Raw genomic sequence first — 23,712 nt, forward strand, 5'->3', positions numbered from 1 at the left:
TCATTCGTCGCAAATTATTCGCCGAATTCCCCTGGAAGGTGAAACAGGTGCAGGTTCATATACTTAACATATCCTAGAGGAATTTATGTGTTGATTTTTGTTTTATTTTGTATCTACAAATGAGGTGCATGCAAATATTTGGCAGATACTTTCCTCAAGGCAATCCTTGACCTATTATTTTGTGGAAGAAGAAATAGGAGGGTGTGAACTAATGTCTTACTTTCAGAGTTTCTTTTGTTTTATTTAAAAAAAATATATAAGGAAATTATTTTTAGCCATTTGAAGAAATTTTAATGGTGCTCTTCAGGTTTTTACGATTTTTTAAATTCGTTTTAACTTAATGGCTAACCAATTGCTGTTTTTAAAATGCAACAAACTTTAGTGTTTAATTTTAAATACAGCAAAACCTGTGGGAAAGCTTTTTTTTTGCTCACTTTTGATTGAATTTAACAAGAAATTGCATAGGCTTATGAAGAAATAGGCCTTAAAAAAATAAATAACTTGAATAAAATTAATTAAAAATTAAATAAGAGTGAATAATATATTTATAGCCTGTATTATTTAATATCAAATATTTTTAATATATTAAATATCATAGGTTTAATTCTATATTTCTATTTATTTTAGTCAGAGACTTGTAACGATGTGAAGAATTCATTTCCGACCCTATAAATCATATATATTCTTGATCAGCATCAACAGCCGAATCGATTAAGTCATCTTTGACAGGGAAAAAATTGATTTTTAAACATTTTTTAGGGGATTACAAAATTTAAAAAAGAGACAAAAATTTTGCAGATTTATTAACCTAATAAAAACTAACATAGGACAGTTTTCCGAATTAAATTTAATGCTTTTTTGGCTGAGTTATGAGTTTTTTAAACTTGAATTTTTCAATACAAATCTATCGTTAATTATCGATTCAAAAAGTAAGAATTTTTAAAACTAAGTTGTGATCGATTTCCGAAACTATCCTATATTTCAAACAGGAAGACATATAAACTTCTTATTTTCGATAATATTGATATTTGGAAGTTAATTGAGATGTCTATTGATTTTTAAAAATTCTGTATTTTCAAGCATACAATATTTTCAAATTGAATTCCATTATGAATTATAATGACTAAAGAGATGACACATGTTTTTTATAATTATATTCCTTGAAAACCTTGTATATCTTTGTATTAAAAGATACACTTTTGATCCATTTAAATAGTTAATTAACTTTTTTGTATTACTTAAGATACAAGGACACATTAATGCACACAATTTCGCAGTAAACAAATAAAAATGAAAATAAAAACCCATGAATGCACTCCTATTATTTCCTTATTTTCCACATGAAACTACATACATTTCGCATTTATCATGGAGAAGATACATTATGCATTCTCGCGAATACAATTCTGTTGGCCATTTGTGCGAATTATGCATGCCGCATTGCCACATCTTAATGAATAATGCCATGCCACAGCGATTCTGAGCCATATAATCAGCGTCGCAGTAAGCCATTCATCTTTCTGCTTTCTCCGATGGCCAAAAAACTTGCGTACATCCACACCTCGGCGGGCAGAAAGATACAGATACTAATTATTATATTGTATCTCTTGTGACTTTTATGTAACAACGCGCACAACAAAAAAAAAAAAAAAACAAAAAGCAGACGGAACCATTTAAATGATATTATATTTACATAAATAAACAGAAACAAAAACACGCGAAGAAAACAATTAAAATTTTCGTTTTTACAAAACGATGGTGGCACTTGGCATGGCAAAGTACTTAACGGGTTCGAAAAACTGACATCGGGAATGGGTTCGGTTTTTGGGGTTTCAATGGAAGATTTTGGTTTTATTTTTTGGAGATGATGCTGTGCAAGATGTGATGTGTCTCTTTTTTTTCCGGTGGGTGCCACTTTTCGGCGTTTAATTTGTCGAGAGTTGCACTTGAAGTACGAGAAAGTAAATTGAGATAGATGGGAATGGGAATGGGAATGGAAACCCTCGAGCAGAGATGTATCTTAGCGAGAGATGAATCTGAGCCAGAGATAGTTGCAAGTTGCGTTACACTCTACATGCTACATGCTACATGCGTCGTAACATTACATAACAGGCTCCAGATCCAGTTAAGATATTATAGAGTGTAGAGAGGAGATTGTTTAAGTTGCATTTTGAAAATGATTTTTCCTTTATTGTTTGCTTCTGCTGCTGCTGCTGCGGCGAATCATAAGTATAAATAACGATAGTGTAAGTTAACAACAATTAAATGTACATTTATATATAGTATATATATAGTAGATACGAATATAATAAAGTGTATATATCTCCTCTTAACTTCGGACCCATCTTCCATGGCGGAGGCCATCTTCTTGGCTTTTGTGTGGAGGTTAGTTAGTTTGGGAGTTGTACATATAGTTTATAAATACACAACACATATACTAAATATATATATATATCTTCATAATATATATATGCCCCGCTGCGGCCTTGGGGGCCCATTTAAAACTCCAGTTATTATTATTATTGTTCATGGGGCTCCGGAGGGTCTCTTTTTTTTTTTTTTTTGTCTTTTTCTGTGTTTCTGGGCTTTAAAATATTTACAATTGACTCTGACTCGGTTTTAATGGTAGTTTTTAATTTTTATCTCTTTTTGTTGTTGGCTGACCATTAAAACGGGGGGTAATTTTCAAGGGATTTTTCGTTTTTATTTTTTCTTGAGGGACGGGGGAGAGTTGCTCTACAACACATAGGTACATATACATATAGGTACAAGTTAGTTCTCTTTAATGAGTTTATTAAAAATTATTGTTCTAGCTTAGGAACTGCCATTGTTGTCCTTTATAGTTGTTTTTTTTTCTCAGTTTTCCATTATCTTTATATATTTTCTTATCAGTTTTTCCAGTTGCATTTAAACCATTGAGTGTAATATAGATTTTTTGGGGCTTGAGGGGGGAAACCATGTAGAACATTTTATTCTTTAAAAATACATTTCTTAAACTTGAAAGTTTTTAGCTTGATCTTGAAGTTTATTGGATTATTGGTAATATATTTAGACATCATCTGGGGTTTATAAATGTAAGAAAAGGCAAACTGACAATAATTATATCAGTTAAGATTTAGTATAATACCTTTAAATATTTTTTAAGTATATTTAAATGCTAAAATAAATTTTCTACAATGCCAGACTGTAAAAAATACCAATACAAGATGAAATATAACCAAGTTTAATAATTTTAAGTGACATTAAAATCACTGAATTGATTTTAAAAGGTTTTTTAGATTATAAAAACAAACCGAGTGTTTATTTTCTGCCTTTAAACAAGGGTCATTTAAGTTTTGTTTAGAGAGAAAAGGGTCACAAGCCTTTGAAAGTGATTTCCCAGAGTGTCCTTCTACGCTCGAGACTCGTTCACAAAGCACTTCAAAGTGATTTCCCAAAGAGGAAAGAGAATCCTTTGCTCCATTTATTTGTCCATTTTCACGCACTCTGCTCTTTCGTCTCAATTGGATTTTAATCCTGTGTAGAGTCCTTTTTTTTGTCGAGATTCCCCCCTCAAAAAAGACCCACTTCAAGTTGCCAGTTGTTGTTGTTGTTCTTGCTGTTGTGTGTCGTCAGGTTGTATGTGTGTCAGGTGTGTGTATCAGGTGTGTGTGTCAGGTGTGTGTGTCGGGTGTGTGTGTATCTTAGATGGCTTAATAACGTCCATAGTTGGGTGCAAACCGGGCACCATCACCGCCCAGCTCATCCAGGGCACCCATGGCGCTTAGCTTTTGTAGCCAGGCGGCATTCGAGTTGCCATTGGACGCACGTAGATTGTTGTTGTTGTTGTTGCCACCGATACCACCCATGCCACCACCTCCGTTGGCCTCATTGTGCAGACGCAGTGGGTGTTGCTGCTGCTGCTGCTGCTGCTGCTGCTGCTGCTGCGGGTCCTCATTGCTCAACTCCAAAATCTGCAAACAGACAAAACGCAAGAGAGGGAAGAAAAGAGTTAAACTCCGGAGCCCGTCTGTTGTTATGGTTGTTATAATTATCGTATAGTTGCTGTTGTTAACACGACCGAGGCGACGCGGGCCCCCCCGCCGTCAAACAGCCGTGAGTTATTTCAAAAAAATTAAAAACAAGAAAAAAAATACGAAGAAAATCTGTTGAAATCTTATTTATCCAACGTGGGAAGTTCGTCACAGATTTTTAGTTATCTCGCCTTTTTTTCGTTAATTTTAATTTTTTGCTGCGTTTTTTTTTTGGCACATCATTAAATCGAATGAACTTTATCTGTAACGAAGCGGCGGCGGCTGTCTGCTTCTGTTGTTTGCATGTCTTAACCCATTTGGGGCCAAGGGTCGCCAAATAACAATAATAATAATAATAATATGTTTAGAGCCCTCACGGTCTAAACAATTTAATTTATTTTTCCACACATTTTCAAGTGATTTGTATCTTTTGGGGTAAAGAAAATTATATATATTGCAAAATATATTTATCGAGGAATGAAATGCATTAAAAAATAGGTTTTAAAACTGTATTAAAATAGTACGATTTTTAAATTTAATATTTAATATTTTCTCTACTAATTAGGTTTTAAATATTTTTGTTAGCTTTCTTTTTGAAACCATTTTAAATAATTTCTAAAGAATTATATTCAGATTTTTTTTTACCAGTTTTTTAATATATTATTAATTTTTAAAAATTTTAAATTACAAAAACCAAGAAAGGAACCCGAAAATTACATACCCTTGCAGAGGGAATCGGTCATAACTAAGTCAAAAATTAACTAAACTCCAATCGGAAAGCTGTTTTTCTCTAGTCTTTATTAAATTAACAAATCTGCATACTGAATTAATTTCTGTTTAAATTTAAATTTTTTCTTACATTTTTGACAATTTTAATGATGTAACACACCTTATAAAAATTTGATAAACTGTATAAAATGTATTTTTCTGTTGGACATGGCTAGATCGACTCAGATTTTCATGCTGATCAAGAATATATATAAATTATAGGGTCGGAAATGATTCCTTAAAAGCGTAAGAAGCTTTTAACTGCATTTAATAAACCCTGCAATTATTTAAAAATGTTTTTAATCACTACCCAAACTAACTCTTAAACAACTTCACATTGCATTATTGCAAACATTCCATTCTTTAAATAAAATATCTCAATAATTCGAAGAGAAAACAACTCCACATTGCATTATGGCAAACATTCCATCCTAATACATAAAGCATCTCAAAAATTCAAAGAATCTATCGTCTAATATTTCCCAGTCAACCCAAAATGGGTTAAACTTGTTTTTTTTTTGTCAGAGCCATCTCTTAACTTGGCTACCGTCTTTTTGGGCTCCTCATCGCTGACGCTGTGAGCTCTGATGAGCTGATGAGCTGAAAATGTGTTAATGGGGGGTATTGTCGTGTAATTATCAGCCGCCAACCTCTTTTTTTTAAGGGGCTACCACTCTGTAATCCCTGATCTTTTGTTGCTGATGATGTGTGAACAAACAAATACAAACAACGGCGGCAAATGAAGTGAAAAACCTAAGACAATTTCGCGCCAACTAATTATTTTATTGCTAATTTTGAAGAAGACAAAAAAACGAAAAAGAAGACGAAAGACTGTTTGCCTCCTTTCCCTTTCCTTGGCTTAAATGCCATTAATGGACGGCTGCCCAAGGAAGCACTGATGATGACTCTGGAATGGTTATCGCATTGCAACTTGACTTGACTCTAAGGGTTGCCCCCGATGGTTCCATGAGGAGTGCTGGTGGTGTGTCAGCTGGGCTTCATCTCCCCGTTTTCATTAAGGCCTCGTTTGGACAGTTTAATTTGAGAGTTGTCGTTAAGTGAAAAGTTATGTGATTTGTGTTTGTATTGCCGCATAGTCTCCCCTTGGCTTCCTTTTTCTTTTTTTGCTTTTGACCAGGATTGGAAAGGGAGTTGCTTGGCAGATACTTTATAAATAAACAGCTGCGACTTGGGTTGGTTTTCAGTATCTGTGGCACTTGATGAGCGGTGGTGGTGGTGGATTGTAGGCTTAGACATTTCGTGGCAAGTGGCAAAAAGAATGTTGAAAATAATTGCCATCAATTGTGGACATCAATGGCGTAATAAGAGAAGGACAAACTTTTACTTTCTTGGTTTCGGAAACTTTTTATGGCTTAGATATATAAGTATAAAAGTATGTTTTAGATCAGGAATGTGGTGGAAATTGATTTGGGAAAATATATGGTATGACTACCGAAAATTTAATCAATTTACAGCATAGTCAGAGCTTAAAGAAAGCTAACCAAGGACAAATTCCTTTTAGGAGCTGAAGAAAACACTACTTAAATCATTTTCAATCAAAAAAGCAGACATCATTTCCCTAAAAACCCTCTCAAAGCCTTTGAGCATCAAATTGAGATTGCTTTCTTTTTAATAAATTACTAATTACCTCAACATTTTGATTGACTTAACCAATTAAGTTGATTTTAGGCAACTTCTCACACCACATTAAATTGCCTGCCGCCGAATGGATTACGTTTAAAACCATCATCCCCCATCATCTTCTCTTTATCAAATTAACATTTGTGAGACAGAGCCTTAAATTAGTTTCAAGCCCCTTAAAATAATTATAAAGTTTGCCCACGTAGCAGTCAACCCTCAAGCCATGACACAATTATAATCCAATATATCTCTAATAAGTCAGGAGAGCATTATGAAATTGTCATTTTCCACAAACACACAGGACACACAAATTGCTTTTGGGAATTCCTTGGGAAGAAGGGGAAAGGGAAATGGTGTCCTGATGATAATAGTATATAGATTGAAAACAGGTAGGTCATGTCACTCCCATCTCCTGCAGGAGCAGGAAAGAAGGCCATAAGCTAAAGGCCAAGTTATGGCTGTTGTCTCTCAGGTTCAATGCATTATATTGTGTGTGTCAAGTGCTTTCATTTCGCATTCTGTCGCTTGTCTGCCAAGTGACGTAGCCAAAAGTCAACCTTCATCATCTGGCGACGACCACGTCATCGTCATTATTTGCTATTTGACATTTGATTTCCCTTTTTCTTTGGCACAAGCTTGCTCGCTTTTATTTTTTGTCCAAACATGGTCTGCTCTTGGTCTCTCGGTCTTCGGTCTTCGGTCTTTGGTCTTTGTCTGCGTCGCACGTCAGCGACTTATCGATTTGCAGAGGGTCCATGACTCAGAAACAAGAGTCTGCACAAAAAAAAAGGGGGAAAAAGATGCGTAACACAGCATCCTAGATTGCTAAATTCCTCAAGTATTAGTTCCAAGTGTAATTAATATATTTTAGAGTAAGCAATTATGGTCCTTTTGACAGTGAGGCACTTCTTTTTAAAGTAGTTTTTTAGGAGATCATTAACTCTCAAATAAATGTTAAGAAGAAAAGGGAAATGAATTTGAAAGGAGTTTAAAAAGTGTCTAAGAATATGCAATGAAATATTATCTGTCCAAAGTGTAAGGTTTTACTATTTAAAACATAGAGTTCGGACACTAATTTAATTGATTTAATATTCAAAAAACTGTCTGAGATAGTTTAACTCTTAGAACAAATATCTTATTTCTTAAAGACTATCTTTTATCTTGAAAATACTATAAAAATTATTATTAAACAATTGTTTTCTTAGTAAACTTTACTTTATGAATGACTTTAGTTGCTTAAAAACCTGAAATTTTTATATAGCATTCTTCAACTTGGGGAATATAAATCTTCTTCCAATATTTTCCCGCAGTGTTTCAATTATTTGCTACAGATACTCAAATCGCGATGGTATAGCAAACAGTTTGTAGTTGCAATTTTGAGCATTTTGTAGGCTGCTAACGATGCGCAGCTGCGGATTTTTCTCTGCAAGCTCCACATGGCCAAGTGGGGCTTCCTCGGCTTTGGATACCCTGCTGGCCCCCATACCCGGTCACCTGATTCCTACCCTCCTCCTAGTTGAGCCGCATTTTTGTGTTTTGGTTGCGAAAAAGAACAGGAAACTGTGCCGAAAAAAAACACACACACAACACATTAAATAACAACAACTATGGCAGTGGCGGTTAAAATTGTGCAAAAGATGAGGAGCCAGCAGCAATGAGCAAGTGTTGGCCAAGTGCTGGCGATTGTAGCCGAGCAGGCTCCTCCAATAAATAAAAAAAACAACAACAAAATAAGAAATAAAAAAGTAAAAGAAGAGTCGATGAGACTTGCTTGCGAAATATGTAAAAATATTTCTGAAATGGTTTTGCAGACGCATGAGAAAACCACACAGCGCCAGGAGAGGGATGCGGTTAGCAGGAATCTGTTTGGGATCGAGGTACCTGGACCTGAACCTGGACCTGGACCTGTAACCTTATACCCAGACCCGATGACGTAACCTCCATTCCATTCAATTCCAAAAAACAAAAACACCATAAACCAAAAAGACAAAAAGAAAAGGTAGAAGAAACAAAAACAAGTCACAAAATAAAACCTCAATAATTGGCGACATAATTGCAACTTAATACCACGCTTTGGCTCTCTTTTCATTTAGTTAATTATATTGACAGCGCTCCAAAAAATGCCAATGCAGAAAAACGAACAACTTTGGGGCCAAAAAGATACTCATCACAACAACAACAAGAAAATACACTGTCCGAATGCGCCCAGGTGATGACTTTTCACCTGCTGTGCGGCTTCATTAATGCGTGAATGATAAATGTGTACCGATTACGGCATGACTTTAACACGCTATTATTTTTGGGTTTCCAATATTAAATCACTTGGAAAGTATTTAAGAAATGTTATCCGGTTGCACTGATAAATACAACTTATTGAGAAGAAGTACGTAAAGTATAAAAACTAAATTAATAATCTTTACTTTAGAATTTTCCTTAAAATATAACCATATTGGTTGTAATAAATTAAATAAAATATTTAAGAAAATTTTTCCGGTGGCACTGATAAACACGACTTTGGGAGAAGAAAAATGTAAAATATAAAATCAAAAGAAATAAGCTTCACTTTAGAATTTTCCTTAAAATATAACCATATTGGTTGTAATATATCTCCATAAGAAAGTGTATAATTAAAGTAATATTATTACTAACCTAACTTGGCTAGTTATAGGTATTTTATACAAAATTCGAAAATTAATTTGAATTTTTATGTTTTTTAATAATATTATTGGTATTTTTGATAGAATTTTATGTGAAACCGTTTCAACTATAGCTTGATATTCTTAAAAAAAAGCACAGCTATATAGGAATTCTTGGATATTTGAATATTTTTTAGCACATTAAAAATTGCGTAGAAATAAATATTTTAAAATGATTTTTTAATAAGAAAAGGTTTCTTATAAACAAAACCTATTCTATGACATAGTTGGGAGTCCTAATTTAAGGCCAGAGTCCTTGAAACTATAATAAAATTATATAAAACTCCGGGCAAAGACATTGTTAAGGCTTATATATTTTTTGAATGTTAATTATTATTTAATAATTAATTGTTAAGATAAATTGTACATCTTCAGAAATGTACATATAACAGAATGTATAAAAATTCATTAATTAATGTGGGTTTTAAATTCATAAACTTTGCTAAAAAGCTTCCCTAAATTCCCTTTAAGGCCTTAATTCTCCGGCATCATATCTTATTTATATAAGTTAAGACTCTCCCCATAATTCCTCTCAGTGTATTTTCGCTCACCTGCAGCATCAGTTCACGCAACTTGTCCAAATCGTCGCCATGCGACCTTGTCGGCAGGTAACGTCCGTCGACCAAATGCGGTGGAACGACCAGGAGCAGCACCGTCATCCAGACGAGAAGCCACCTGTGACCACTTGCTGGAGTTGCTCCCATACCCAATACCGATCCCCTCATTATTGTCGTGTTTGTGGGCGTGGCACTCTTGGCACTGCAAAAAGAGAGAGAGAGAGATAGAGACTGTGAAAGAGAGAGGGGAAAGACAACAATTGCAGGATTGCAGGATGTGTAATTGGCATTGCATTGCCAATGGTTTTGGTGATGGCTTTTAAGGTGGGGTCGCAGTGGGAATAAATCCAATGGCAAACCAGAAATTGCCTTTAGAGTTGAGTAACAGATAAATTATTGTCTGTCTGGGATTCCGATAAATCAACGTTTATATATATATATATAAATCTGGGCAAAGGAAGGATGTTATCTTGTGCTGATGCTGTCTCTGGGAATCTATTATGGAGCTCCAGAAGCTCTGGTCTTAATTAGTCTTGGGAAATAATTTATAAGTGAGTTAATAACAAGAAGGGTTTATTTGGCTCAAATTGGTTAAATAATCAAGTATTGGGGAGTGCTTTATTATTATTTAATGGAGTTCTTTACTTTATTTTAACTAAATTAACTGGAGTAAGGAATAACCCGGAAAACTGTTATTTGAAAATAATCAAGGGATCATTAAATCTTGTTTGTTTTTTCTCTTTTGCTTATTTATTTCATCATTATTCGATTTTATTCTATCATAATTTCATTCCTCTTAAGTGGCAATTCCCGGAAATTTCAATTTAAAAATGTAATTCACGTTTCCCCTTGGCTCTGGGCAATAATAATAATATAAAAACAAAGAAACTGCACTCGGGGTTTTTGTTGTTTACCCAATCGAAAGAGGATTACACAATGTTTCGCCAAAATTTATGATTATGACACTGACACTGAACCACAAACTGCACCTGCAACCCACGCCAAGAGTGACTCACGGTTTGGAGCTTGTAATTTGGAGTTTGGAGTGGAGGAGGAGTTGTTGTCCTGGGGGAGTTTCAAGTTGAAGGATTCCCTGCTTGTCGTCTTAACTACGTCACGTAGTCTTTGGTGTATATATTTTGTTTCGTCGATTTAAGGCAACAGCGGAGGAGATGTTGTGAACTAGGATAACAATGTAAGTTTAAGCCAAGCTGCGTGCCAACATTTGTATTTATAGCCAAAAAATGGTGCGGCACTGGCCGAGATTTGGTCGAGATGACGCCAGGACGCCGCCTGAGTTTTGTGTCCGGTCTATACTAACCTCGGAATGCGCTACGCCCCTACGGGGAATTGGAATTAGCCTCCGGTTTTGTTCCTCGCCTTGTCACCAAAGCCGAGAGCTCTGCGCGCGCAGCGTCGTCGCGTGGGGAAAAGCCAACAAATGCCAGTATCATTGTCACCGCCGCACACACTCGTTTACATGTGTGGGTGTGTGGTGTGTGTGGTGTGCGGAGTGTGTGTGTGCGGTCGTGTTTGTGTGGCCTCGCATTTCTATTGTCCTGTTCTCGGGCGTCATCATCATAATACGTATACGCCCCGTACTCACAGCATCCAACAGCAAAGAGCAGCAGCATCAGCAACTCGTCCTCATCCTGGCCACAAAATGGTTTCGCTTGGCCAACTTTCATGGTTAACTCGATGCGGGACTTTAGTGGGTTGTTCTTGTCATTGCGCTGGAAATGGGTTCCCCGAGGGACTAGATTAAAGGGTATATTGGTAATGATCTTTGGTTTTCCATGTAATAGAAAATATTTTGTTATTTTCTTAAAAGGATTTTGAGGTTAATTAATTGATTTTAAAGGAGATTAATATGGTTAGAAACTGTTATCTTGGGTGGTTTGGGTTCCATCCTTTCGTAAACTGCTTTAAAACAATTGATTATAAATTAATTTATTTATATTTAAATTTTTGTCATTTTTTAAAGGGGCTTTTAGAACCACAATGATTTCAGTGACAATAAGAAAAGAAACTAACTTCATGAAGCCAAAGTTTATTAACTTTTGCAGTTTGCAATTGTATAATAGGATCGAATCAAAAATTGATCATAAGTAAGCCTAAAATATTCTCAATTTTGTATCAATATTTTTATATGAGCATTTTTTCGACAAATCAAAGCTTACAAATCTCAGAACTTAGCCAAAAAGGCATCAATTTTAATTCGGAAATCATTATTATATTAGTTTTTCTTAGGTTTATAAATCTGTATAACCAATTACAAAATTAAAAAAATTTATTTTTTTTAATTTTTGACAATTTTGATGATGTTGGTTAAAAATGTTTCAAAAATTTAAAAAAATTAAATTTTTGCCGGGCATAGCTAAACCGACTCGGATTTTCACGCTGATCAAGAATATATATGATTTATAGGGTCGAAAACGATTTCTTCAGGGAGTTTTAAGCTTCTAACTTAAATTAAAATACCATTATTTGAGTTGATATTTAAGATATTTTTAAATGACAAATTAAATCCTAAAAAACTCATAAAACGGTCCGATGTTAGTTTTTATTAGTTTAAAAATTCTGCATACTCAATTTAAAATTCAAAAAAATTAAAATTTGTATCAATTTTTTATACAATCTTAACGATCTTAAAAATTTTCAAAATTTTTGAAAAAATTTTATTTTAGTCAAACATAGCTAGTTTGTTTCGGCTGTTTATGTTGATCAAGAATATATATGGTTTATAGGGTCAGAAATGACTCCTTCACAGCGATATAAGCTTCTGAATGAAAGTATTATACCCTGCAAGGGTATACAAATAATTAACATATTATTATTATAATAGTATTATTTTTATTATTTTCTCATATTTGAATGTATATATATATAATTCAGAATTCTTTACTCTTATGCACCACATAGTTCAAATTATTTATGTATATTACTAGTAAAGGGTATCAGTCCGTTCAGAAAGTTAATTATCCCATGGGAACTTGTTGTTTCTGCTGTTTGTGGCTGCTGTGGCCGCTGATGTCGTCGTCATGGCTGCAATTGTTGACATTGCGGGCGTCAATAAATGCTCCCAGACTCACACTCAGATCCCCGGTGCCATCATATACATAGCTTCGGTTAACTGGAGACCAGCGGAGTCAATTGTTATTGGTTCCGATACTACACTACACTGGAGCTCTGACTCTGACTCTGGCTTGGTTCTAGCTCTGGTTTTAACTTGGTTCTTCCTCTGGCTCTGGCTAACTTGCGGTGTCTGCGGTAAAATGGGCCCATTTGTATACCATGCACGACCGATAGACCGAAATTTTTGATATAGCGCAGTTTTGTGTAGCCATTGCTGTGATTGAATACGTGACGGGCATGGGGAAGTGCGGGAGACCAGTGTCGGTCCTCGGGGCAAGGGTTTTTACGACCGCCAAAAAAACTCGATGGGGGAATACTAGTAGCAAATATGACCGAACGACCATTCATACACACATTCCTTGGGCTTACCCTTGCTCCGAGTGGTTTATTTATGACCCTGTGGCATATAAACGCTTTATGAAACCCGAAATTGTTGATGCCCATTGCGTTCTGGTTATGAAAACTTCTCGAAAGAAAACAGAATAGAAGGGAAAAAAGAAGAAAAAAAATGAGATAAAGAAAAACAATTACTCAAAAAAAGAAAAATAATCAATGTTTGTCCTCGGTGGGAATTGAACCCTCGACATTCGTTGGATGCAAATGAAATTTGGTTAGCGTTGCCCTAGGCCGAAAGCTCTCCAAAGCTCTTACTCGTGTTTCTCCAAGGCATTTCTCCAAAATTAAGCTCATGCCGTTGTTTGTCGAACCTTGGAGACAAGCATCGGTGGTTCAGTGGTAGAATGCTCGCCTGCCACGCGGGCGGCCCGGGTTCGATTCCCGGCCGATGCAAAATAGTTTTTTTATATTTATTTCCCTTTTTTTATGTTGGTTATTCCGTGCATTTGTTTGTTTGCTTTGTTTGTTAACCCAGACAGTGCGATTTTAGCAACTTCATTGTTGAAATTTATCAAAATGTCAATAATAGCCTGTATTGGGGGTTTCCCTCTCTGCTGGTCATATGCCAATTCTAATAAATCATGGGATTTCGTTAACATTTTGTACATTTTGTGTTAAGATGAGAGATTCCATCAATTGTAGCTGATTTTTATCATTTTACATTTTGACTACTGTGTATTTTTAAGGGAGGTCATAACATTATATTTATTATTTGTTAATTCTTTGAGCTAAAAATTAATTTAATTTATTTTTATTTTTAAATGGAAGAGTAAAATGTTTAAGTAATTATGACTTAATTTTTATACCCTTCGAGGGTATTATAATTTCAGTCAGAAGCTTATAACGCTTGAAGGAGTCATTTCCGACCCTATAAATCATATATTTTCTTGATCAGCAAGAACAGGCTAATCGATCTAAGCATGTCTTAAAGAAACAATTTATTTTGGAATTTTTCATCAAAATTTTATTATTAAACTTTATATTGTTACCATGTCAAAATTTGACAAAATTAAAATTTTCATGAATCTCAAAACTCAGTATGCAGATTTTTTAATTTTTTAAAAACTAGCACAGAACAGCTTTCCGAATTGAATTTAAAGCATTTTTGGCTTAGTTACGTTATTTGAAAAACTTTGATTTATACAAAATATTAGCATATAAAAATATATATTTAATACACCTAGAATATTGATTTATCGTTTATATAAATATATCGCAATATCAAAATGCAGATTAAAATATTCAAAGTCGCTATAGTATCCATAAATAAATATTTTCTACCATCCCAACTTTTAAAACTGACTAATTAGAATGAAAAAGGGTATTCTTCTTAGAAAAAAAATCAAAGAAAATTAAAACTAAATAAAAGTATTTAATACTTTAACCTACACGTTTAAAATTTCTTTTAAAACTAAACTAAACCTAAATGTTTCTAATAAATAAACGAACGGATAGTCTTACTTAAGTGCAGATTTGAAAAATACGACCTTGCCTCTGCTTCGTTAATTAATAGGTGTACCAAATTTGGTAAAAAAAAAAACAATAAAAGCGCCCATCAACGAATTAGTCCAAATTAATGGTTTCCTAATTCCTAATCGAATCAACTGAACCCATTGAAAGGTAAATTCCTAATGGTTTTAGCCTAAATATTATATACCAAACTGAGTATAAATATCAGACAGTTATTAATTTCATCACTTTTAACTTTTTACTAAAACAAATTTCGTAGCTTCAACGAAAGATACAAAGCTATCAAGTGACTTGAAGGGCCAGACTGTTCTTAGTTATTAGCCATATGCTAATTGAATTGTTAAACCCGAATTTCGTATACGATATTTGCATAGGCTTTATTCACTTGATTCGTTTTTACAATTACGTTTACAATTACAATTAGATTTACGATTACAATTACAATTACAATTACAGTACAACAAGACGAATGGAGGTTGAGTTATATCGCATTTTGATGGAGGGATATGGCTCGTATTAAAACCCTAGCTAATTTATGCTGAATCGATCTTAATTAGAGCTACCGATTAGGTTCTATCTTAACAACAACTAAAATACATTCAGTGGCATTCTACCTACGATTATACTTGTCTTAATTGCATTTAGCAACTGATATATGATATGTTTCATATTATATATATATTATATTGTTAATTGCTCAGAGTCAGAGAGGCGATATCTAGGGATTACATCTACAGACACAGCACGAAGGAAACAGGAACCAATCCATAAAGATGCCCTTGCAATCGTTATCGGGATCATAGGCGAGCAATCGATGCCATTTGTACTTTTGCTCGCAACCACATTCGCCCTCGCAACGCGGGGTTTGGGTATTGCTTAAAATAATAACAAGAAATTAATTATTATTATGTGAAAATTAGAGTGTGTATTAATTTATTCCACTCACCTGCACACCTCCTGATGTATGGCCTGCTCAAAGTGCTGTGTATTCACAATGGCTCGGATTTTCCCCGCCGAATTTGAGGCCCAATAAGGGGTGACAATTTCTATTTTCGACTCGCAGGCATCTAGTCTTCCCGTCCCCGAATTCCCATTCCCATTGCCACCTGGAGTCCTATTGGCATTGCTATTCCCACTGGATCCACCTCCTCCTCCTCCGGCTCCTGCTCCATTGCCTCGATTGCGACTTCCTCCAGCGGCTGCTTGTCGCTTTTTTCGAAGTTGGCCAAAGTAACTATCGCCAGCTTCTACGGGGACTTCCCCGGCATTGGAGGCAAAGGCTCCGGGTGGTATGAATATATCCGGTTCGTCTATAAAACGACGCTTCCGCACTTTGGCCTGTTGTTGTCGTCCTCCTCCTCCGCCGCCAGGACCCTCCATATTCATCTCGAAATCCCCATACATCCTTCGCATCAGAGCCTTGTTGTCATCTATGAAACGTTCGATCTTTTCACTACAAATATGGAAATTTAGTATCAGTATGAGTTAATTTTTTAATATAAATAATATAAGCATAACATATTTTAAACACATTTTTTACTTGATTTATATACTTAATTTAGGGGTGTATAAAAAGAGTAATTAATCATTAATTCAAAAAACAAATAAATGTATTTATAATGTTACAATTGCTAATAAAACAAAAATACATTTTCTTAATAATATATATATACATTTATATCAGAGAGATTGATCTTTAAGAGACGATAATGAAGTGGCAGAAATAAATTGATTATAGGGGGAAATGGAACTGGTGATAAGATAAGGTCAGCAAATTGTTTCTATAGAGTATTTATATCACTCCATATATTTATTAAGTGATTTGATTAAGAAATTGAATTAATCAAATAATAAAATCCCTCTATTATGGATAGCTTTCCATGTTAATGACCTCTCTGGAATTGAATTAATGATTTCTATCGATAAAAGTGAGACTTTTTAAGCCTAATGATGAAATTCATGGCAGTTTGACGTGCCTATGCTAATGAGAACCTCTAACTATGTCAGATGTCTATGTCTAGAACAGTCATCCGGATTAAATGTGATTCAGTTCAGCTTCCACCTTTTTTTTGGCGAAGAAAGAAAAACCGCAGAAAAGCAAACATCCTTGACTTAATCAAGAGAACCTATACTCTTAAAGTATCATTGAGGTTTATGAGTATTTTCAAGGGAAATACCATTTCCATTTGGAATTTCCTAGAATAAAAAAAAAGACTGAGAACAATTGGATACTTACATGGGATAACTATTTCCGGCCGTGGGACAGAACAGCTGATGATATCGCTTAATGCATGGCACTCCCTTGATGACATCGCCCCTCACATCCAAGCCCAGAGCCACCGACAAAGCCGTCCACCAGATCTATATAGAAAAACGATTAATATAATATATACACAAAAATATACACGCAGCATTGAGGAAGGCACAAGGTACTGAGATTAAGATTGATTTCGGAACCATAACAAATTATGGCCGGGGTGTGAAAATGACTCAAGTAAGCCATAAACATAAAAGTTCGTTTTATATCTCCGAGGAGGTTAGCGGCGGATATAGAAGGTGGATTTTTGGTTGGGATTAAGCCCGAGTTTAGCCGCGCCATGCGCCGATTTCCAATCTCAACACAATCTCTCTCCTCGCTCTTCTTTCGCCGTCGTCATCAACATCATCACACCTCTTAATGAAACGAACTCGCACGACCTTCGTGCGCAAAAAAAAATAACAAAAACAAAAAGCTCAACAAAAATAAAATATAAAAAAAAGGAAAATAAAATAAAACCCCAAATGAAACACAAAAATCGTCAAAGTTATTTCCGCAAAATGAGCAAACTCGATCGATATCGAGAGTACACTGTTGCAAAAATAAAGGAAACTAGAACCAAGAGTGGGGAATAGAAACTTTTAACTTAAATTAGAGACTTTAAAGTTGAGAATTTTAAGATCTATTTCTAGTTTTATGTATTTCTGGCTTAGGAAAATTAGTTATATAAGTTGTTTTTAATTGAAAGGGTTTTAAAATTGTGATTTAGAGAAAGATTTAAAATACTACAGAAGGCAATTCATTTCATTTCTAATTTTAAACTAATTTAAGGTTCGGATTAACATTTTTTTGGTGATTTGTGTTGTCTCCCAATTTATAATCAATTATTTTTGTGTATGTGAATTTTTTCTCTCAGTGTGTCAATTAAAGTGCGCGCGTGCTCAGTAACCCATAGCGTTCCCTAACGCCCACATTTTTGTTCTAATCGTACTTACCGGAATCTGAAGAAACGATCCATTGTTGAGCTTGGGATAGGAAAAGAGCGGCACCACCGGCACCGTGCCGTTTTTCAGAAAGATCGGTCCCTGGATGGGCGTCACCGTTGGCATCTGATTGTTATTATTCGCCTTATCTGCGAACGGAATGCAAATGGGGTTCGAAAATTAAGTGGAAATCGAAATCAACGAAAATTGAAATTGAAATTGGAGTGGTTTTTAAATGGCCGCGGTGGCAGTCTGATATCTGCGCGCTGATTCATGGCAAGGACAGGGACCGGCGCGTTGTCACTGCATTAATCAGGCTGGTTAAACCCAAAAAGCCTCCAGAAAGAGCTGCAAGTGCATAGTCTGAGGCCGGAGACAGAGATCAGTGTCTGCATACAAAATGCAGTTGCAGTTGCAGTTGACACTTGCATGTACAAAGTATAAATTTCATGTCTGCCTGGCATTTGTAATGCCCAGATCCGGATCTTGGGCAGGCAGGCAGACAGACATAAAACTTTCCCTTTTAATAATACTGCAGGATGCAAAACGGGTTGGAGAATGTACCAAAAAACAAAAGTAGGGAGCAGCACACAGTTGAAAAATATACATTTTTCGCAAATTTCCTTTAAAATGGTATTAATCCTCTTAAGCAGTTAAAAAACTAAGGAGGTCTACAGCATTTGTGTTCACTTAGGTAATCAATATTAGAAGAGCCAAGGAAGACTTCTTAAATAAATTCTATGAGAAGCGTAGGGAAATGTTCCCTTAAGTAAATTCTAACCGAAGCGCCAAAAATCGGTTCACTTAAGTGGTGTCTATGAGAACCGTCGAGTTAGGTTCCTTGAAAAGAATACTAGAAGAGCAAAGAAAGCCTTTCTTAAGGAAACATTCTGAGAAGCGCCGAGGAAGGCTCACCTAAGGATGAGAAGCGCCTAGAAAGGCTCTCTTACAATTTTTTTTTTAGAAACGCAGATGAAAACCAGGAATTCCTATTATTTTGGATTTGCTTCACCATATTTTTTAAACAATTTAAACTCTATTAATTATAAAAAGATATAAAAGATTTATATTCTAATAATCTATTTATATCACTATTTAAATTTAAATCTCTGTTCATAACTCTACATAATATTTAAGTTTTCCTTTTATGTTTTTCCAATTTTTTTACACCTTTTTTTTGCCTGTATATCATGAAATCATGTCACTTTTCAGCTAATGAGAAATTCCTTTGGCAAAGTTATGAAATAGATTCTTTGTGTTTCTGTGCACTGTGATCTTCACTTGAGATGGCTTCTTTCATGATACACATCTATATTATGTTTTTTTTTTCTGCCTGCACAAAGGTGGAAAACCCAGTGTGTTGATGAGTACTCGAAGGCAGAGCAGCCCCAAACTCGTATGTTGTGTCTTTGGGTCTTGCGTGCCTGCACACGTCTTCTTCATATATGAGAGCTGGTTCATGAGCATGTTTCTCTTTTTATTTTTGTTTTTCTGAGGGGGGATTGAAACGCGACTTCTTCTTGCATAATAGCCCCGTAACCGAGTTGAGTACTTGAGGTCTGAAGACTGAAGACTGAAGTCTGGGCAGGTTGCTGGCTGGCTAATGCCTCGCGAGATTGAGATGAAGGTGGAGATGTGCGATGGCGATGCCGATGGAGATGGAGTGGCAGTAACAAAGAGGCGCCACAAGCTTTGGCCGAAAGTGAAATATCCAAAAATGTGAAGCTGACAGTTTTTCCATGAGGACAACAAGGGCAGATATAGATACACAGATACGCAGATACTTCGAATAGATGGATACAGATACACCCCGGCACAACATACATAAATCGTGATGCGTGTTAGTTACTATAAAAGTCAAACACTGGCCATTACTGTCTCGAAAGTGACCTTGCCAGATCGGTTTGTAGACCTTTGACCTTGTCGCAAACGCCGATCCGTTCGCTTGTGTCGAAGCGCGCGCTTGTTTACCCCACCAAGCCTCCGCTATTTGTTATAGTTGCTTAAAGTCGCTTCTCCAACTCCTCCAACTCTTCCTCCCTCGATCTTGTGAAGAAGTTGCTCCCAATTGTAAAGATACACACAAGAAGAAACAATTAACATGACTTTCGGTCGTGTGCAGACGTGGGACTCTTCTGCGGGGCTTATCATCCGTCGATCTACACTACACTTGCTCCAAATACTTGTTATTATTATTTAACAATTTAAGTCTCAACACCAACATTTGTTTTTATTTATTAAATTTACTTAGATTGGCATCAGATGAGGGGATACAGGAAATGTATACATTTATAAAAAGTGTTTACTCTGAAGAATGTACGAGGAGAGCGGACAGGAATTCCCGGCTTTGAGAAAGAATTGAGGAAGTAATTCTTGGGGCTCTTGAACTGGATTTGTTGGTTGTTATTTGACTATTAAATCAAATTAATTAGCATCAGCAGAAATGTTTTCTTGTGGTAGTACAAATATTCACAAAGAATGACAAAGAATTAGATAAGAATTAAACTATGAGAGTTAAAGGCATTTAATAGGATTTTGTTTTAAAGAAATGTTTAACTTTACTTAATACTCTTGAAGATATTTGGTATTCTATCATTTAAATATATCTCCCTTAAGGGGAAAAGTACCAAAAAATTTGTTGACAGAAAATTTGTTCAAGAATGTTAGCTTGCTTAGGTACAGTCTATGAGAAGCGCAGAGGAAGGCTGTCTTTAGTATACTTCGATCACTGATAAGAAGAGCTAAGAATTAAATAACTATAAGAGCTATATGCATTTGAGACGATTTTTGAAACTCCTTAAGATATTTGTTTTGAATCACTGAAAAACAACTCCTTTAAGAGAAAAATACTAAACAAAAAATTGTAAGAAAACTTATCCAAGAATGTTTGCTTGCTTAGGTATAGAGTATGAGAATCGCAGAGGAAGGCTCTCTTAAGTATATTTTGATAATTGAAAAATACTAAAAAAAAAAATTTTAAGAAAGTTTGATCTAGAATTTTTGATTGCTTAGGTACAGAGTATGAGAAGCGCAGAGGAAGGCTCTCAAGTAAATTTTGATAATTTGAAGAAATATAAGGATTTAATCCTGAAAATGTCTCTAAACCCTATATTTGAAATAAAATCTGATTGGATGATGATAAAGAATCTTATATAAAATCTTATTTTTTAGTGTAACAACATTTTATATTAAGTTTCTAAGAATTAAACTATAAAACTTCTGTGGTATTATCATAGATTCTTAGACCTTTCATGAATTACATGAATTTTGACCTGGTTATAGTTATAATTTGTAATTATTATTTTCTTATTTATTTTGGTAAACATAAAACAAAGTTATGCTCTTCTAGAACCATTCTTGACTTAGAGTTTAAGATATGTTTTTATGGAAGTTTTCCTATTTGTGACTCACCCTTCTCCTGACCTTCATAGTACTGGCCTTCCTCTCCATCCTCCTCCTCCTCGTCTTCCTCTTCACCCTCCTCCACATCGTAGTCCAGCACCGCATGCACCTGAGTCCTGGATCCCTGACCAGCCTGAACCCTTGTGAAGCCCGGTGCCCGTTCTGGATAATTATCGGGCGGAGCAACGCCATAGGTCTGGGCAGGTTGAGCCTCTGGTTTGGCCTGCCTGGAGCGTTGTGTCTCCCTCGGTGGGGGTGGAGCAGGTGGTGGTGGCTGTTGGAGCTGCGGTTGCTGTGGTTGTGGCTGCTGTTGCTGCGGTTGCCTGCTGCCAAAGCTGGTAATACTAAAGCTGCCGCTGTTCTTGGTGAAAGTGGCACTGGCACTGCCATGGGCATTGAAGAACTGCTTCTGCTGTGGCTGCTGCTGCTGTTGTCCTGGTTGCTGTATCTGTCCCGGAAACCGGGAATATGATCCCTCCGCCGGTCCTCGGGTCTGTGTGGTCAGCTGAATGGAGCTCTGGCCAGAGGCACTGCTTGATCTGGAGCTAGAACTCTGAAAGGACACGCTGTTCTCCTGCTGATCCTGCTGCTGCACCTGTTGCACCTGCTGCTGGATGTGATAAACCGAATTCCTGACAGAATTCGGTGCCGTGGGTGGCAAATAGGCATTGTTATTTTGCTTTCGCCGACCGCCAGTGTTTTGATATTGATAACCGCCCACAGATTGTGGCGGAGCATAGGGATTATTCTTGTAGAAATCCGGATTAGTATCCGCTGGAGATTGCTGCTGCTGCTGCTGCTGATGGGGTTGCTGCTGCTGATGATCCGCCGGCGAGTACAATAGATTATTTGTATTGCTGGCCAACTGATGGATGGGATGCAGGGGCGCCAAGGTGACACCCCATGGCTGGCCCAAAGCACCGAAAGGCAGCGAGAAATTGGTCAGAGCCATGGGAGGGCGGAGGGAGGGTCGCTCTCGGCGATCAGTGATTAAACGAAAGACTCAGGCCACGAACTCGATTTGGACGCGAATGCGACATCATCTAGAACAGATATCTTTCCAGGCAGCGCACGGAAATTGATGGGCGCCCGCTCTCGAAATTGATTTATGCAAAAATAACAAATCAGTCAGAGATCCGCTCACTGGCACACACACACTCCACACTCTACACTCCAAACACACACACAGCACACACTCGCAGCTACATAAGCTAGATATATACGGATATATATGGATATATGTGCAAACGATGTTGTTGCTATTAAATAACTTAAGCGCGATCTCGAGCTCCGCGTGCGTCGTCGTGCTAAAAAAACCATTCACGACAAGCTGACAATCGAGACTGAGCGCCCGTTCTCGTGGCGTGCGCCTTAAAAAAACTAAAAAAAGCGCAAAAAAAAAAACACCTTAACTTAACTTAATGGCTTGGAAAATGTTTCAACTCTCGAAATCTCGAAAAAAATCTCCGCAAGACTTGAAACATTGCGCTCAGAGTGCTCAGAGCTTGGATCTGAGAGTTCCCCTCAATCTCTGAATCTTTAAGAGCGCGAGCGCTTTATTATCTGTCGATGTTTTTTTTCTGCTTTGGCAAAACGAAAAATAAAACAAAACCGGAAAATAATCGATACAAAATCGATCGAATAAGTAATGCTCTTAAATGGTTTCTATAGAGCTCAATTTTAGAATTATTTAAGAGATTCCAAAGGAAAATGAGGAGGTTCTTGAAACCTATTTTAATATTTAAAACATGTTTATAATTGTTCTTTAAAATATTATTAGTGATATAGAATTTATCAAAGCTAAAAGGGTTTGTTAAATATATTTGTAGAATAATTCTTTAAATAACTACATATCTTAAAGATCATTTCTAGATGTTTAGAGTTAAAAAACCTCTTAAGATTTCTTGCATCTTGCATCAATTAGTGCACATAATTAAAACACTGTAAATTTATTCAGTGGATAGATTAACCCCAAAAATAATACATTTAATTTATGTATTTTGTTTAAATAAAAAACGTATTTGAGGGATTTCCTTGTATAGTGAATGTAAAGTTTGTTGACAGCTGCTTTTGCTGCCTGCATATCTTAATTGTATTCAGGTCTTTTATATTATTTTTGTGGCTTTTAATGTTTTGATTAAGAAGAGAGGAGTTTTTATATTTAAACTTTAAATCAGGTTTAATACAGTTTTAAAAGCAGACGGATGCCTGTATACAAGAAATAACTACTGAAATTAATTAGAGTCTAGGAATGTATATCGATAGGAAAAGTTCAATATGATAGATCAAGAAAATATCGTATGAAATTTTTAAATATCGAAAAAATATCGAATGTACGTTTTTAATATGGATTTTATTGAAGTATGTCACTTGCCTCAATTTCTGATTAAATTG

At 35.8% G+C, this 23,712-nt stretch overlaps 2 protein-coding genes and 1 non-coding gene across 3 annotated transcripts; 1 reads left to right on the forward strand and 2 right to left on the reverse strand.

Annotated features, from left to right (window-relative positions):
* Positions 1 to 2,157: 2,157 nt before the first annotated feature.
* Positions 2,158 to 11,011, reverse strand: Proc (Proctolin). The gene is made up of 3 exons (XM_020943512.2): positions 10,692 to 11,011; positions 9,670 to 9,877; positions 2,158 to 3,953 (listed from the first exon to the last, which is right to left on the reverse strand). The coding sequence occupies exons 2-3, from the start codon at positions 9,841 to 9,843 to the stop codon at positions 3,693 to 3,695; spliced, it is 435 nt and encodes a 144-aa protein (XP_020799171.2). The 5' UTR covers positions 9,844 to 9,877; positions 10,692 to 11,011; the 3' UTR covers positions 2,158 to 3,692.
* Positions 11,012 to 13,528: 2,517 nt separating this feature from the next.
* On the forward strand, positions 13,529 to 13,599 carry TRNAG-GCC (transfer RNA glycine (anticodon GCC)). The gene has a single exon. It is a non-coding gene; the product is annotated as a tRNA-Gly (tRNA).
* Positions 13,600 to 15,027: 1,428 nt separating this feature from the next.
* Positions 15,028 to 22,716, reverse strand: spz3 (Spaetzle domain-containing protein 3). Its single transcript, XM_020943445.2, has 5 exons — positions 21,328 to 22,716; positions 17,929 to 18,065; positions 16,913 to 17,037; positions 15,623 to 16,129; positions 15,028 to 15,551 (listed from the first exon to the last, which is right to left on the reverse strand). The coding sequence occupies exons 1-5, from the start codon at positions 22,268 to 22,270 to the stop codon at positions 15,395 to 15,397; spliced, it is 1,869 nt and encodes a 622-aa protein (XP_020799104.2). The 5' UTR covers positions 22,271 to 22,716; the 3' UTR covers positions 15,028 to 15,394.
* Positions 22,717 to 23,712: the final 996 nt, after the last annotated feature.

This window comes from Drosophila serrata, unplaced genomic scaffold, assembly GCF_035046125.1.
Source record: "Drosophila serrata isolate PLE 108 unplaced genomic scaffold, ASM3504612v1 contig_240, whole genome shotgun sequence".
NCBI lineage: Eukaryota > Metazoa > Arthropoda > Insecta > Diptera > Drosophilidae > Drosophila > Drosophila serrata.

Coding starts and splice junctions, on each gene's coding strand:
- Proc (XM_020943512.2), bottom strand. CDS start 9,843: ATGAGGGGATCGGTATTGGGTATGGGAGCAACTCCAGCAAGTGGTCAC. Junction 3,954..9,669: donor TGCGTGAACTGATGCTGCAG/GTGAGCGAAAAT, acceptor GTCTGTTTGCAG/ATTTTGGAGTTGAGCAATGA.
- spz3 (XM_020943445.2), bottom strand. CDS start 22,270: ATGGCTCTGACCAATTTCTCGCTGCCTTTCGGTGCTTTGGGCCAGCCA. Junction 18,066..21,327: donor CTATGAAGGTCAGGAGAAGG/GTGAGTCACAAA, acceptor TTCCGTTCGCAG/ATAAGGCGAATAATAACAAT. Junction 16,130..16,912: donor GCCGGAAATAGTTATCCCAT/GTAAGTATCCAA, acceptor CCATATTTGTAG/TGAAAAGATCGAACGTTTCA.